The 16,557-nt window shown below is 53.3% G+C and overlaps 3 protein-coding genes across 3 annotated transcripts; 2 read left to right on the forward strand and 1 right to left on the reverse strand.

Annotated features, from left to right (window-relative positions):
- The first annotated feature begins 206 nt into the window (after positions 1 to 206).
- On the forward strand, positions 207 to 7,480 carry BJY04DRAFT_104898 (acetyl-CoA carboxylase ACC1). The gene is made up of 4 exons (XM_073708001.1): positions 207 to 506; positions 579 to 749; positions 811 to 6,561; positions 6,617 to 7,480. The coding sequence occupies exons 1-4, from the start codon at positions 351 to 353 to the stop codon at positions 7,391 to 7,393; spliced, it is 6,855 nt and encodes a 2,284-aa protein (XP_073568824.1). The 5' UTR covers positions 207 to 350; the 3' UTR covers positions 7,394 to 7,480.
- Positions 7,481 to 8,983: 1,503 nt separating this feature from the next.
- On the reverse strand, positions 8,984 to 12,997 carry BJY04DRAFT_104939 (uncharacterized protein). The gene is made up of 2 exons (XM_073708002.1): positions 9,505 to 12,997; positions 8,984 to 9,440 (listed from the first exon to the last, which is right to left on the reverse strand). The coding sequence occupies exons 1-2, from the start codon at positions 12,884 to 12,886 to the stop codon at positions 9,034 to 9,036; spliced, it is 3,789 nt and encodes a 1,262-aa protein (XP_073568825.1). The 5' UTR covers positions 12,887 to 12,997; the 3' UTR covers positions 8,984 to 9,033.
- A 1,898-nt stretch (positions 12,998 to 14,895) lies between these two features.
- Positions 14,896 to 16,086, forward strand: BJY04DRAFT_220606 (DUF1932 domain-containing protein; the record flags this gene model as incomplete). Its single annotated transcript, XM_073716910.1, has 3 exons — positions 14,896 to 14,985; positions 15,075 to 15,847; positions 15,933 to 16,086. The coding sequence occupies 3 exons, from the start codon at positions 14,896 to 14,898 to the stop codon at positions 16,084 to 16,086; spliced, it is 1,017 nt and encodes a 338-aa protein (XP_073568826.1).
- Between the last annotated feature and the right edge of the window lie 471 nt (positions 16,087 to 16,557).

Below are 16,557 nucleotides of genomic sequence, written 5' to 3' on the forward strand. Positions count from 1 at the left end.
CTCGAATCGATCTCTCGATCCGGCACGCCTCCTCGTTGCTTCTCTTCTCCCTACTTAATTGACTTTATCTGGGCTCTTCTTTCCTCTCTTCAATTCCTAGAGAGCCGCAGTTGTGATCCGGACGGGCTTACTTTTGACCTATCGCATCTCTCCTCCCCCGGTTGTTTCACGCCCCCCGGTTGTTTCACGAATTGGACCACTCTATCCGATTCTCACCTCAGGATATCCGGGCTGTTTTTGCCGACTTTCTTACATTTTCCTTCCGACTCCCTACGTCACGCGGGGCATCCTTTTCAGTATATATCGCATGGGAAGCGTTTAATACATAATAATTAACAACATCTGCAATCATGGGCGACGGTGCAACAAACGGCCACGGCAGCTCGAGAGCCGCCAAACACAACTTACCCTCACATTTCATCGGTGGCAACCACCTGGACGCTGCTGCTCCAAGTAGCGTCAAGGACTTTGTCGCCCAACATGAAGGTCACTCCGTTATTACTTCGGTGAGTTTTGTCGGCAGGAGTGAGCAGCGGTGGCAACGACAACACAATGCTGATTTCAATCTCTCTTGCTAGGTTCTGATCGCCAACAACGGTATCGCGGCCGTCAAGGAGATTCGATCCGTCCGAAAATGGGCCTACGAGACCTTTGGCAACGAGCGTGCCATTCAATTCACAGTGATGGCAACGCCAGAAGATCTCACAGCGAACGCAGACTATATCCGTATGGCTGATCAATATGTCGAGGTAGGAAATGGCCGATCAAGGGTGTCAGATTGGGCAATTAGGCTAAAATCTTCGCTTGCAGGTCCCCGGTGGTACGAATAACAACAACTATGCCAACGTTGAGCTGATTGTGGATGTGGCCGAGCGGATGGACGTCCACGCCGTGTGGGCGGGTTGGGGTCACGCTTCTGAGAACCCCCGGTTACCGGAATCTCTCGCTGCCTCTCCCAAGAAGATCATTTTCATTGGTCCTCCCGCCTCTGCGATGCGCTCGCTCGGTGATAAGATTTCCTCTACGATCGTGGCTCAACACGCCGAAGTTCCGTGTATTCCGTGGTCTGGAACAGGTGTTGATGAGGTGAAGGTTGATGAAAATGGCATCGTTACCGTGTCCGACGAGGTTTACAGCAAGGGTTGCACTTTCTCCCCGGAAGAGGGTCTTGAGAAGGCCAAGGAGATCGGTTTCCCCGTCATGATCAAGGCATCTGAGGGAGGTGGTGGTAAAGGTATCCGTAAGGTTGAAAACGCAGAGGAATTCATCACCCTGTACAACGCTGCGGCCAACGAAATTCCTGGATCGCCCATCTTCATCATGAAGCTTGCCGGCAATGCCCGTCACTTGGAAGTCCAGCTGCTGGCTGATCAGTACGGTAACAACATTTCGCTCTTCGGCCGTGATTGTTCCGTGCAACGGCGACACCAGAAGATTATCGAGGAGGCGCCTGTCACAATCGCGAACCCCACAACTTTCCAGGCTATGGAGCGTGCGGCTGTGAGCTTGGGTAAGCTGGTCGGCTACGTTTCAGCTGGTACAGTTGAATACCTGTACTCTCACGCCGATGACAAGTTCTACTTCTTGGAGTTGAACCCTCGTCTGCAGGTCGAGCATCCCACCACCGAGATGGTGACTGGAGTTAACTTGCCGGCTGCCCAGCTTCAGATTGCTATGGGTATTCCTCTGCACCGCATTCGTGACATCCGTCTGCTGTACGGCGTCGACGTCAACACCTCATCAGTGATCGACTTTGACTTCTCCAGCGAAGAAAGCTTCCAGACTCAGCGCCGCCCCCAGCCCAAGGGACACACCACGGCTTGCCGTATCACCTCTGAAGATCCCGGTGAGGGATTCAAGCCTTCTAGTGGAACTATGCACGAGTTGAACTTCAGGAGTTCGTCCAATGTTTGGGGTTATTTCTCCGTCGGTACTGCTGGTGGTATTCACAACTTCTCCGACAGTCAGTTTGGTCACATTTTCGCCTACGGTGAGAATCGATCCGCCTCCCGAAAGCACATGGTCGTTGCGTTGAAGGAATTGAGCATTCGTGGTGATTTCCGAACAACCATTGAGTACCTCATCAAACTCCTGGAGACCCCTGCTTTCGAGGAGAACAAAATCACCACCGGCTGGCTGGATCAGCTGATCTCCAACAAGCTGACTGCTGAGCGCCCTGATACGACCATTGCTGTTCTCTGTGGTGCTGTCACCAAGGCCCACCAGGCTAGCGAGGCTCGCCTTGAGGAGTATCGCAAGGGTATTGAAAAGGGTCAGGTCCCGTCCAAGGATGTCCTGAAGACCGTTTTCCCTGTTGATTTCATCTACGAGGGCAAGCGGTACAAGTTCACTGCCACCCGCGCTGGCGCTGATAGCTACCATCTCTTCATTAACGGCTCCAGGTGCTCAGTTGGTGTCCGTGCCTTGGCCGACGGTGGACTCCTTGTCCTTCTGAACGGTCGCAGTCACAACGTCTACTGGAAGGAGGAGACTGCCGCTATCCGTCTCAGCGTCGATGGCAAGACCTGCTTGCTCGAGCAGGAGAACGACCCTACTCAGCTTCGTACTCCTTCGCCCGGAAAGTTGGTGAAGTTCACTGTCGAGAATGGCGAGCACGTTCGCGCTGGCCAGGCCTTCGCTGAAGTTGAAGTCATGAAGATGTACATGCCCTTGATTGCGTCAGAGGATGGTATCGTCCAGCTTATCAAGCAGCCCGGTGCCACCCTTGAGGCTGGTGATATCCTCGGTATCCTCGCCCTTGATGACCCATCCCGTGTCAAGCATGCTCAGCCATTCACCCAGCAACTTCCTGATATCGGCCCCCCTCAGATCTTGGGTAACAAGCCCGCTCAACGTTTCTTCCTTCTGCATAGCATTCTGGAGAACATCTTGAAGGGTTACGATAACCAAGTCATCATGAACAGCACCCTCAAGGAGCTCATTACTGTTCTTCGTGACCCTGAGTTGCCCTATAGCGAGTGGAACGCCCAGTCCTCTGCCCTCCACTCTCGCATGCCTCAGAAGCTCGACGCTCAATTGCAGAACATCGTTGATCGCGCCCGCGCCCGCAAGTCTGAATTCCCCGCCAAGCAGCTGCAGAAGACCATGGTCCGATTCATCGAGGAGAATGTCAACCCTGCCGATGCTGAGATCCTGAAGACTACCCTCCTTCCTCTGGTGCAGGTCATCAACAGCTACCTTGAAGGTCTGAAGGTGCACGAGTACAACGTCTTTGCTGGTCTTCTTGAGCAGTACGTTGCCGTCGAGAAGCTGTTCTCTGGCCCCAAGTCTCGCTATGAAGATGGTATCCTCGCTCTCCGTGAGGTCCACAAGGACGATGTTTCCACCATTGTGCAGCTTGCTCTGTCCCACAGCCGCATTGGTGCTAAGAATGATTTGATCCTCGCCATTCTCGCGATCTACCGTCCTAACCAGCCCGACATGGCCAACGTCGGTACCTACTTCAAGCCGGTCCTGAAGAGGCTGACCGAGATTGAGTCTCGTGCTGCTGCCAAGGTCACTCTCAAGGCTCGTGAGGTCCTTATCCAGTGTGCTCTGCCTTCTCTCGAGGAGCGTCTTTCCCAGATGGAGCTCATCCTCCGTTCTTCCGTTGCTGAGTCTCAGTACGGTGAGACTGGCTGGAACCACCGTGAGCCCGATCTTGGTGCTCTTAAGGAGGTTGTCGACTCCAAGTACACCGTCTTCGACGTCCTGCCCCGCTTCTTCGTTCACAAGGACGCTTGGGTCACCTTGGCCGCTCTTGAGGTTTACGTGCGCCGCGCTTACCGTGCCTACACCATCAAGGATATCCAGTACTACTCCCAGAGCGAACTGCCGTACCTCTCGTGGGATTACACCATGGGTAAGCTGGGTCAGCCTGAGTTTGGCTCTTTGACCTCCGTCACTCAGCCATCCACCCCCAGCACCCCCACTACTGAGTCTAATCCCTTCAAGAGACTCAACTCCATCAGTGACATGTCCACTTTGCTTGGCGATGGTTCCAACGAGACACCAAACAAGGGTGTTATTCTCCCTGTGGAGTACCTTGAGGATGCTGAGGAGCACCTCGCTAGGGCTTTGGAAGTGTTCCCCAAGGCTGGAGCTAAGAACCCCGGGCTCATTGCCTCTCTTGAGGCCAAGCGACGCCCTGGCACTCGCGCCGAGAACGATAGTGCTGAGCTGACTGGTGTCCTCAACGTTGCTGTCCGCGACATTGAAGACCTCGATGACGCCCAGATTGTTACTCAGATCAACAAGCTGCTCTCTGGTTTCAAGGAGGAGATGCTCTCTCGCCGCATCCGTCGTGTCACATTCATCTGTGGCCGGAACGGTGTCTACCCTAGCTACTACACCTTCCGTGGCCCCGCTTACGAGGAGGATGAGAGTATCCGTCACAGCGAGCCTGCCTTGGCCTTCCAGCTCGAGCTTAACCGCCTTTCCAAGTTCAAGATCAAGCCGGTGTTCACGGAAAACAGGAACATCCACGTTTACGAGGCCATTGGCAAGGGTCCTGAGAACGACAAGGCCCTGGACAAGAGGTACTTCGTGCGCGCCGTCGTGCGTCCCGGTCGTCTCCGTGACGATATCCCCACTGCCGAGTACCTTACCTCCGAGGCTGATCGCTTGATGAACGACATTCTGGATGCTCTTGAGGTTATCGGCAACAACAACTCCGATCTCAACCACATCTTCATCAACTTCTCCCCTGTCTTCAACCTCCAGCCCAAGGATGTTGAGGAGGCGTTGGCTGGTTTCTTGGACCGCTTCGGTCTGCGTCTCTGGCGTCTCCGTGTCACAGGTGCTGAGATTCGCATCCTGTGCACCGATCCCGTTACTGGAATGCCGTATCCTCTCCGTGTCATCATCAGCAATACCGTTGGATACATCATCCAGGTTGAGCTGTACGTCGAGAAGAAGTCTGAGAAGGGCGAGTGGCTCCTGCACAGCATTGGTGGTAGCAACAAGCTTGGCTCCAACCACTTGCGCGCCGTTTCAACTCCTTACCCTACCAAGGAGTGGCTGCAGCCTAAGCGCTACAAGGCTCACGTCATGGGCACACAGTACGTGTACGATTTCCCAGAGCTCTTCCGTGAAGCCTTCCAGAACTCCTGGACCAAGGCTATCGAGAAGGTCCCTAGCTTGGCTGAGCGCCGCCCCCCTATGGGTGAGTGCATGGAGTTCAGCGAGCTTGTTCTCGACGACACCGACAACCTGGTGGAGATCTCCCGCGGACCTGGTACCAACACTCACGGTATGGTTGGTTGGATCGTCACTGCTCGCACTCCTGAGTACCCTGCCGGCAGACGTTTCATCATTGTTGCCAATGATATCACCTTCCAGATCGGTTCCTTCGGTCCTTTGGAAGACAAGTTCTTCCACAAGTGTACTGAATTGGCCAGGAAGCTCGGCATTCCCCGCATCTACCTGTCTGCCAACTCTGGTGCTCGTATCGGCATGGCTGATGAGTTGATCCCGTACTTCTCTGTCGCCTGGAACGATCCCGCCAAGCCTGAGGCAGGCTTCAAGTACCTCTACCTTACCCCCGAGGTTAAGGAGAAGTTCGACGCCAGCAAAAAGAAGGAAGTCATCACCGAGTTGATTCACGATGAGGGTGAAGATCGCCACAAGATCACCACCATCATCGGCGCTAAGGACGGTCTCGGTGTTGAGTGTCTCAAGGGCTCTGGTCTCATTGCTGGTGCCACTTCTCGTGCCTACGAAGACATCTTCACCATCACTCTCGTTACCTGCCGTTCTGTTGGTATCGGTGCCTACCTTGTCCGTCTCGGACAGCGTGCTATCCAGGTCGAGGGCCAGCCCATCATTCTCACTGGTGCGCCTGCCATCAACAAACTGCTCGGTCGTGAGGTCTACACCTCCAACTTGCAGCTTGGTGGTACCCAGATCATGTACAAGAACGGCGTCTCGCACATGACTGCTGACAACGACTTTGACGGTGTTTCCAAGATTGTCGACTGGCTTTCCTTCGTTCCCGAGAGACGTGGTGCTCTTCCGCCCATCCGTCCCTTCTCCGACACCTGGGATCGCGACATCGCTTATTACCCTCCCGCCAAGCAGGCCTACGATGTTCGTTGGCTCATTGCCGGTAAGGAGGACGAGGAAGGCTTCCTCCCTGGTCTCTTCGATGCCGGCTCCTTCGAGGAGTCCCTTGGTGGATGGGCTCGTACCGTTGTTGTCGGTCGTGCTAGACTTGGTGGTATCCCCATGGGTGTCATTGCTGTCGAGACTCGCTCCGTTGAGAATGTTACTCCTGCCGACCCTGCTAACCCCGACTCCATGGAAATGATCACCCAGGAAGCCGGTGGTGTCTGGTACCCCAACTCCTCCTTCAAGACTGCCCAGGCCCTCCGTGACTTCAACAACGGTGAGCAGCTGCCTGTCATGATCTTGGCCAACTGGAGAGGTTTCTCTGGTGGTCAGCGCGACATGTTCAACGAGGTTCTCAAGTACGGTTCCTACATTGTCGATGCTCTCGTCAAGTACGAGCAGCCTATCTTCGTCTACATTCCTCCTTTCGGTGAACTCCGTGGTGGATCTTGGGTAAGCATTCACATTTATTTTGCCTTCTTGAACTACATGCTAACTTTCAAACCAGGTCGTCGTCGATCCTACCATCAACCCCGATCAGATGGAGATGTACGCTGACGAGGAGGCTCGTGGTGGTGTTCTGGAGCCCGAGGGTATTGTCAACATCAAGTTCCGCCGTGAGAAGCAGTTGGAGACCATGGCTCGCTTGGACCCGACTTACGGCGAACTCCGCCGCGCTGCTCAGCAGAAGGACATCAGCAAGGAGAAGCTTTCTGAGATTAAGGACAAGATGGCTGCCCGTGAAGAGCAGCTTCTGCCCGTCTACATGCAGATTGCTCTGCAGTTCGCTGACCTCCACGACCGTGCCGGCCGTATGCAAGCCAAGAACACCATTCGCCAGGCCCTCACATGGAAGAACGCTCGTCGCTTCTTCTACTGGCGCGTGCGCCGCCGTATTAGCGAGGAGTACATCGTCAAGCGTATGCTCCGCGCTGCACCCTCTCCCGTGCCCGTTGAAGGCAGCGGAGCCCTCGCCCAGGAACCCACCGATACACCCGCCAACGACTCTCCCCGCGCCGCACACCTCCGCACTTTGCACTCATGGACACCCTTCCTCGAGGAGGAGCTCGAGGGTGACGACCGTCGCGTCGCCGCCTGGTACGAGGAGAACAAGGAGACCATTCAGGAGAAGATCGAGACCCTCAAGTCTCAAGCCGTTGCTACCCAGATCTCCGACATCCTCTTCGCCAACCGCGAGAGCGGTCTCAAGGGTATTCAACAAGCCCTCAGCTTCCTCCCCGTTGAAGAGAAGGAGGCCGTGCTCCGCTACCTCGGATCAAGCTGAATCTCTGAAAATTCCACCCCCTCTACTTCCTCCTTTTGGACGCAATTGCGAAACTACTTTTTCTAAAATATCCCGTCGTCTCAAAGCGTCTTATCCCCCTTTCTTCCTCTACTTTCTATTATTACTTCTGACCCAGATTTTTTGATATGTATGATGAATTCCACTTGTTATGTTTCATGTTTGACTTGACTTGAATGCGCAAGACTGGGTTAGAAGGCATAGGCATTGGTTTGGTTCTGTCTTTTCTTTTTTACTTTTTTTCTTTCGCATCAAGCTTGCATATAGTCTCCATGTCTGTTGCTTATTTACCGTACCTACTCCTGAATGGATGAGTTCGGATTTGAATGAGTGTCCATTCGTAAAGTGTGGTGTAGCATATAGATCGTAAGTTTATTCATCTACCTCTTAACTGAAACCTGTTGTCTTGTACCTGCCAAACTTGGTCTTCTTAGTTCGTTGAGCCGAGCAATCACTACATCTTTGATTGTTATAAGCCCGCCATATCGAACTTGTTGTAGATAGCCCACCAACCCCTACACGAACACAACAAAGAGCTAGAAACCCAAGCGACAACCAAAAACCCAGAACAACCCGTCACCCAACAGACCCTGTCCCCAACCACCCCCTTCATTACCAACATCGATATTGCTATCTTGGCATATAGCTCTTGATGAAGCCAACGTTCACCTTCTGCTCAGGAAGCCCAAGAAGCAACAGCGACACGCCGCAGTTAATGCAGGTGCAGGTGCAGGTACAGGTACAGGTGCAAGCCCGAGCCCAGTGCAGCCTGTCAGTCTAGTCTAGGTAGGTAACGACTCGTCCGCATCGCACCTTCCTCAAGGAATCCATCCTGTCCGGTCTGGTCTAGGGTAGTTAGTGGACGCTTCCGATGAATAGATTAGGAAGGCGCGATCAACCCCGGGCCCCGACCGTCCACAGACGGTCCATCTGGATGCCCATCGCTCCTGCCTCGTTAGTGATCATTATCGCTCAAATAAGGAAGGCACGGCTTCACGTCTAGGGATGCATGTGGGAAGGTGCGACGACGCGATAGATGTCGATCGTGCCTTCCCTGAGATGTAAGTACAGAGATGGACGGGTTGGGAAGGTACGATCCTGAACTGGGAAAGGGCGCCGGTGGGCTGGCTCTGTCTACCTATGGTGCTTCGCTTCTTTCCACGTAGATTCGGAAAGTGCGTGTATGGATAGGAATAGGGACGGGCTGGGGTGATGAATATTTGGTGACGGGGATGGAGACTCTCAAGACATTGCCGGCTGGTGGCCGGGCAGATATTAAGAGTTCCGTTTTAGTTTTTACGGGTTGGTTGTACGGTGCGGTGACAACGAGATGAGGGGTGATTATGGTATCAATGGTAGTATTGTATTTGTATTTTATTGTATTGTATATTCATCCATATTTAGGTCCAAATTCGAACAATTCTGCAACAGCCAACAGGCAAGGGGGTATTATGTTTCACAAATGCAAATGGGTCATGAGATAGGAAGAGGGAGTCATCGTCGATGGAATGAGATGAGGTAAGGTAGTGTGAGGTAGGTAAGCAGGTAGGAAGGTCATCAGGGTAAAAAAAAAGGATATATACATGAAATGAAGAAGGGATGGGATGGAATGGATGGCGCAACTAGGCGAGCTGCCTTTCGAGACTGCGCCCTGTTCCCGGCGTGAGGATAGGCGGCAGATTCCGATATGGATCTCGAAGGCCCCGACTGGTGTTAACGGTGACGCCGCTCGGGTCGTCCAGCCGCAGTTGTCGGTCGAAGTCCACAGGCAGCTGGCCGGGTAGAGGTAAGGGGGCGCGGTATCGGGGGTTTTGAGGGATGGGAGAGTGTGGCATGGCGTAGGCGAGCGACTCGTCGGGACTTCCGGGTAGCGTGACGCTGGTGGCTTGGAGGGTGCGAGCAATGTCATCGAGTAAGACTTCCATTGGGGCGATGTAGGCTGTTCGAGTTTTGTCGGACCATGCGAGGACAGCACCACAGACACGGCCGGTGGTCTTTTCGAAAACCCAGGCGCCGGAATCACCGGGAACTGGAATAGTGTCAGTAAGAGGGCAAGACATGCTGGGGATTGCTAGTGAGTTGCACTCACTCACCTCCGAAGTTTCCGTCTACCCCGAAGCTCGTGGAAAAGGTATGCCGGCCGTGGAGTTTGACGATCGTCATTGCTTGGGAGATTTGACCCGTCTGCAGACCACTCGTGCGACCGCAGCAGTGGACATTCAGACCGCCTAGATCCTCTAGTTGCGCGATACTGGTGAGGTGGATGGGCTCACGTCGCTGCGGCGGGATGGGTTCGCCAAGCCTACGTCTGGCAAGTGCAGCTGCAGAGATCGAAGGCTTATCGTAGACGATATTCCGGGCGTCCATGCGGTCGGGGTTGATCTTGATCAAAGCCCAATCGATTTCATGTTTGAGACCCTTTCGAGTCCAACGCCGCACACCGGAGGACGCATGAACGTAACCGAAGGTGTGAGAGGCGAGATGCTCATCATCTCGATCCTCAGGACTTGGAAAAAAGTCTTCACGCACGTCGTCGATGGCGGGCTGTGTAACAAACAGCGGGGGTTCCTCGCCCGGTTCGATGCCTGCAGTGTCGCCAATCGATGCTGCGTCATCGTTGTCGTAAGCGAGGTCGTCATCGCCCTCGTCAGAGGAGTATCCATCGTCGGAGAGAGCAAAGTCATCGTAGTAATCGTCGCCATCCTCGTCATCAGAGACCTCGAATTCGAGTTCGCGGTCAGAAGAGCCCTCGTCAGCCCATGTGTAAAGATCTGGCGTACCAAGATCGCGAGGCCAGTTTCCCGCCGACCGGGTAGGAGCGTCATGCACGGCCTCGTGCAAGTCTTCCGCATCCTCTTGATCACTTGGTGCCTCTAGCATGTGGTGAACCGTCATACCGTAAGGAACGCCATCAACCAGGATGGCACCACCATAGGAAACAGGGGGAAGATGTTCCTCGTTCATGAACGCACCAATAGATGCACCGCAAAGAGGGTGTTGCTGATAACACGGATTTGGGTCTTGTTGAGGAGGAGGGGCTTCGAGTGTGCTCAAAGGCCCGGTCTTGGCCGGCCTACGACGTTTCTTCCGTGGAACTTTGGATCGTTCAACATCTCCCCGAAGCACAATCAAATCCCAGTCCTCCCGTTCAAGCGGGAAGTACTTTTTCAGGGCGGCTCTGACCTTTTTAACGCTGGCACAAGTCACGCAAACAGTCGTCTTTGCGTTTTCCAATCCATCGCCGGTCATCATGAGCGAGACGCCGCAGGATTCTGTCGAATCCTTTAGGATTTTCTGCAGCAGCTTCCTCAACCGGGGCAGCATCTGGAAGTTCCATTCGTTGAGGTGTTCCTGAGGAATCTCAACAGTTGTAAGCTTCTTAAATGTCCGCTTCTTCATTCTCCTGTCGTCAAGCCCAATCTTCATCAGCTTCGACTCAGGAGCAGCCACAGGCACTGGCGGTACAAACTGAGGCGCCTGCTGGGGAGCCTTGAAGTCGCGCGCAGCTTGCTTCGCAGCATCAGCCTCTGACCCAGGGACAAGAGCCAACGGTAGGCAATCATCCAGCTCTTCAGCTCCGGGAGCGGAAAAGATGTCGATTTTGCAACAGGACCACGTGATCTTACACAACGTGTAGATGAAGTTCATTGAAAAAGCAAACGTGCCATCTGGTGCTGAAAGATCCAACACAGGGTAGTGAAAAGTCTGAGGTATACGCAAGTCGAGATCATCAAAAGGCTGCGTTGAGAGGTGGAAATTCGGCGCATCCAGACACAGTTGGACCACATGGCTGTAAGCACTTCCGCATTTAGGCCCAATTTTCTTCAGGTACAAATTCTCGACCCTTTGCTTGAACCAGGAATTGTCATACTTCATTTTCCACAAGCGGCTGATAGGAGTCCATAGACCGATCTCCAGCAGGACCAAGCCGAGGGAGTAGAGATCGTATGCCCAAGCTGCATCGTCATCGAGCGATCTCTTGTCGTCGGGATGGCGGTACATCGCCTCAGAAAGGGGCTCGGGAGATGAATTGGTTCCAGAGAAGTGAGCAAAGGATGTTAGGTATGGTCGACGGAGGTTCTCAGTGAGGCTGACTTCGTTTTGATTTGAGGTGGTGAGACCCGGTAAAACCAACACATTGCTGCTATTGATGTTTCCGTGGACGAGGTTTTGGCTCCTGAGCTGCAATACAGCCATCATCAGATCATAAGCCAGGCGAAACCGAGTCTCTAAAGGGGGCACAGGGAAGTCGTCTCCCAGCTGCAGGAGAGAGACTAATGGTTTGGGTTTCAAGCCATTGAGAAGGTCGGCAGGGTTCTGAAGGAAGGGGAAATAGTCTATCGGCATTTGGTAAACAAAAGCGTAACGTGAATTGGGTCGGTCGAGATAGTATCCAAGGAAGTTTAGAAGACCGAGGTGCGAGACTCGAGCGTTTTGAACGAGCTGCTGAAGAGCATGATGCACGTTGTCAAGCCGGATATCACCAGGATAAGGGGCGTTGGAGGACGAGTCCAATGCCATAGGTGTGTATTCAACCAAAACACTGATGCTCGAGTCGTTGATGTTGTGAGGAAACGGCAAGGCGGACGTTTTCATACGGCCGAGGACACGGGAATTGGTGGAAGCAGCCACCATCTCATACGGCGGTGGATGATTGTCGTGAGAGGCGCCTGTCAGTTGCAGTGCCGAGCGGTCGATGAGATAGCTCCTTGACTCGGATGTTTTGCTGCTAAAGGCGCGCTCTAGCTTAGGGTGCTCAAACACGGGCGATTGCGTGACTGCATGTATATTGGTGTAAGAGTAGTCGAAAGCTTCCCTCGACTTCGAAGTCGGGGAACCATATTTCTGTGAACTGTCGAAAGAAGCGCCATGATATGGCTTGGTATCTCGAAGCTTCGAATAGCCAGAATCATTGCCAGGGCTGGCTACCTGAGGAGAAGGATACGACCGGGTGCGGCTCTTGCTGGACTGCGAGCTAGCAGTCATGTTACGGCGGGACTGAGAGAGATCGTACAGGACATCGATACAGGCGGTCAAGTCGGTAAGAAGGGTCTTGGAGCGATCGATCTCGGCACTGGTCCAGTTGAGTTTGGAGGAGAAGTCTCCCGCGGGGGAATCTGCTTTCCCACCCTTGGATGGTAGGTCGGAAACCCCTTTGTTCTGCAGGCGCTCTGCCTCGTTCAGGATATCCTGAATCGACGACATGACGCTTTCGACGACATCGCTGAAGCCGGCCTGGTTGACCGACTCATCAATGTCATTCGGCTGAGCAGCGCTCGCATCGCTCCAGTCCAGACCCCAGGCCAAAAGCCGGTCTCTCTGTGTCTTGAAATTGCTCTGGATGGAGAGGAACTCGGGGTTATCGATGGCATTGGTCGCGGTCGTGACGCTCTCGCAGGACGTCTTGGTGTCGGTGTACAGCTTGGTGAGGCGGCGCTGGAGGAAGGAGCCCCCATGGCGCGGGAGGACGGACATCTTGGCGGGCGTCTCGACTCGAGCGGTAGCGCGGCGGGGGGGGTTGGTCTCAGAACATTTCCTGGAGCAGCTTCAGAGCAGCGAAAGGCGATACAGTCGTAGATAAACGATGAAAGTGAAGAGTAAAGCGCAGCAGAGGAGCAGGATCGAATAAGAATATGGAAAGTGGGAGGGAATCCTGTTGCCTAACCAATCGGGAGTGGCGAGTGAAGCAAAGCCTCAATGCCAAGCCACAGTCCCGCGATATCACGTGGTAGGCAGCGAAGTTTAGGTTCCCCACGTTTCACTTCTTTTTCTTTTGCCAACAAGAGTACGTACTCTGCTCCATCACTTACACAATCACTGCCGGTCATCTCCATCCCGAGTAATCTCTTGCGAACCGTCCTGGAACTTGGGAACCACCCGTGGCGGGTCCCTACCCTCTCTGCCTCCGTCCAAGATGACTTTCACGAGGATAATGTCTTTCGACAGTGCCTAGCATCTATCTCGATGCCTGAAGATGTAAAGCTTGTATTCTCACACCCCTTACATGGCTAGCTGCAGGTTACACTATTTATGCCGTCACCTATCAATGGCCCGGCAACGGACAATGTGGCCATCCGCATTCGTTTATGAATACGACTAGCCAAGCTCCAAGGGTCCACCATATCGATCATCACTTGGACCCTGCTTCTCTGCCTCAGTGAAAGACCTCGCAAGCGCTGTCACCGCAACTCCGCTCTGGGTAGCTCGTCAGGGTCTGCCGAGACTCGACCTTCCCAGTCATTGGCAGCCGCCTAAGGAACTTTCTCCATTGGCGCTACTTTGACCATGATGTCTACCTGGCCGGCTTTAGGAGTTCCGTGTGGATACCAGTAGGCTACCTGGTTGAGCCATCGACAAGATGGATTACCTGGACGACACTCCAATTCATCTGCCTAGAATTACGGAGAACTCCATCGCATGACCGGTCTGGAGCACATTCTCTAGAGAGCGTGGTGCTGTTGAATGTTTGAAGGCTCAACCTTTTGCTCCCTAAACCTCCATAGGGTATTCGTTTGAGACGGTATCACCTCAGCATAAGATCACTGCCTAGGCAGCACAATTCCCTCAATGGGCGGCTCGTCTCTTGAAACCGAAGGAGTACCCCTCAATGTTTACAGAAAGGCCGCAGTCTCGATACGATCATGCCTGCTGGGAATAATGTCGTGGCCTGCAGCCAGATCGAGTCAAGGAACAGCCAACTGTATGAACGAACGGAGAACGAACGGACATTGGGACCCTTTCCTTCGTCCATCGGCAAGCACCGCACGGAGACTTATCCCGAAATCAGGCAGCAGAGATATCGTTATTGGCCGCCAGCAATAATAAGTATGCAAACATTACCCACTGATTATTGGATACCGTTCGCGGGCTCCGAGTCACTCCCAAGGTTGTAACATTCACGGTAGATTTCTGGTGTTATTGATTCTGGGACTTGATATATTGTCTCGGGGTGCTCCATCGCTGTTAACAAGCTCTCTTTTCCTTCTAGAACCATCTGTCTTTGTAGGCTGTAGCATCTACTTCCTGCCAAGCCTCGGAGCAGACGAGGCGAAAACAGGTAATAAACATTGTTCAAATCAAGCAGCCGGGCAACTTGCTGCTGAGACATTGGACGGAGCTACAAAGCAGACTATATCTACCCATGTCTAACATTGGTTTTCTTCACTGGGAGTGAATGCGCTGTAGTTCATACAGTCGCTACTACAAGTGAATATACCCTCACTGCCCTCAAAATATATATCCACCAACCTAGCCAATAAGAACAACTCAGATCGGATATTCCTGCAACATAAATAGTACTAACCGCCATCTAGCGCTGTAAATCAATCAGAGGTCAAATCAGATAATAGCCCAACTTATCTTTCCGCGCGCATGACGCCATCCGCTTCAACCCCCGCTCGTTATCCGGATAACCGACAGACCTCACATACATGATACATCTATCCCACTCGCTGTACAGCTTCTCTCATTACTACACCACCAAAATGGCCACGCAACCCCTCACAATCGCCATCCTCTCCATCGGAGAAATGGGCCTCGGCATCGCCAACCTCCTCCTCACCCACGGCTACAAAGTCGCTACATACGCTGAGGACCGAAGGCATCAACCTCCCCCTTCATCAATATACATCACTAACACATCACCAGCGAACGAACAAAAGAGCGCGCCCGCTCAGCCGGAATAACCCTCCACCCCAACCTCCCCTCCCTCCTAGCATCCTCCTCAATCCTGCTCTCCATAGTCCCCCCCAAAGACGCATATGCCACCGCCCAACGCGTCCTCGACGCATTCCCCCCGTCAGATAATCCCACCAGTAAGAGAGAAGACCCCCTCTACTACCTAGACCTAAACGCTACATCCCCGTCCCTGGCAACCCGCACGGCGTCGTTACTCTCTGCATCAGACGCAATCCTCTTCCTCGACGGCGGAATCATCGGCGGCCCCCCAGTGGCAGTCCCAGTCCCAGTCCCAATCATAAAAAATACCACCACCACCGCCGACAACGAATCAGACCCAAAATTCACAGCCCGCGGCTCCAAATCCCACACAACCCCCTCCATTCCGCTCTCGGGCCCAGTCCACCTCCCCGACACACCAGTGTTCACGCACCTCTCCAATCTGCTACACATGAAACACATCTCTGAGAAAATTGGCGCCGCCAGCGGTGTCAAGATGTGCTTCGCAAGCCTCACGAAGGGCGTGTATGCGCTCGCGATCCAGAGCTATGTTACCGCGGACAGCCTGGGCGTGTATGGGGAGTTGAAGGGGTATATGGAAGAGCATAATCCCGGGACGAAGGGGATTGTGGATGGGGGGGTTGTGGGGATGCCGCCGAAGGCGTGGCGGTGGGTTGGGGAGATGAGGATGATTGCGGAGATGATGGGGGAGGAGGGGGGGTGGAGGTGGAGGGGTGGAAGCGAGGGGGAGGGGGGGTTGTGAGTTTTTCTGTATTTCTTATGCTTTTGTTTTCCCCTTGATTTGCGAGAGATAATCGCTGATGCTGATTCTGATGCTGTATAGGTTTGAGGAGATTGCGGAGGTGTATAGGGTTGTTGCGGAGGATACGGAGCTAGGGAAGGAGGTTTCTGGGCGGAGGGAGAGGGGGACGACGGTGGAGGATGTGGTGAGGGTTATGAGGGAGGGGATGGAGAGGAAGAAGGATAAGTTGGAGTGAAGGGAGGTCGAATAGGGGGGTTATTCTAGGTCATTAGGCCTATATCCGAATAGTGGATTGGTATTAGAGGTGATAGAGACTAGATGGTACTTAATTATATTACCTGACCTTGCTGTTCTATAACAATCTGACAACTCTTCATGGGCCACGGATTCTATCAAGAGTTGCTACACAGCTACCTACATCCCTACGCTGAACTAAAGTGGACTTAACGAGTCTGTGGGACATGGAAAGTTATCATGTCATGTAGAAAACAAAATATGCAGTCTGAGTCTGATGACTCAATAGTTTGATGGTTGAAGTGTGCCAAATACGAGTCTATCTTTGGACTGTGTACGCCATATGGGCGTAACATCCGCAAGCCTGGAACTATATGATAGCCATCAATCTTGATCTTAGATGCTATGTTTTTGCGCAATACTCTAAGATAGGAAAGGATAAGGATGATGGGTCTGGAGTAGGAGCTTGGGC

This window comes from Aspergillus karnatakaensis (assembly GCF_047715665.1).
Source record: "Aspergillus karnatakaensis strain CBS 102800 unplaced genomic scaffold BJY04scaffold_41, whole genome shotgun sequence".
Taxonomy (NCBI): domain Eukaryota; kingdom Fungi; phylum Ascomycota; class Eurotiomycetes; order Eurotiales; family Aspergillaceae; genus Aspergillus; species Aspergillus karnatakaensis.

Bases quoted from the DNA above. Each gene is read 5' to 3' on its own strand.
- BJY04DRAFT_104939 (XM_073708002.1), bottom strand. From the start codon at position 12,886: ATGTCCGTCCTCCCGCGCCATGGGGGCTCCTTCCTCCAGCGCCGCCTC. The intron at 9,441-9,504 runs GTGAGTGAGTGC...ACACTATTCCAG, and splicing joins GGTAGACGGAAACTTCGGAG to TTCCCGGTGATTCCGGCGCC.
- BJY04DRAFT_104898 (XM_073708001.1), top strand. From the start codon at position 351: ATGGGCGACGGTGCAACAAACGGCCACGGCAGCTCGAGAGCCGCCAAA. The intron at 507-578 runs GTGAGTTTTGTC...CTCTCTTGCTAG, and splicing joins GTCACTCCGTTATTACTTCG to GTTCTGATCGCCAACAACGG. The intron at 6,562-6,616 runs GTAAGCATTCAC...CTTTCAAACCAG, and splicing joins AACTCCGTGGTGGATCTTGG to GTCGTCGTCGATCCTACCAT.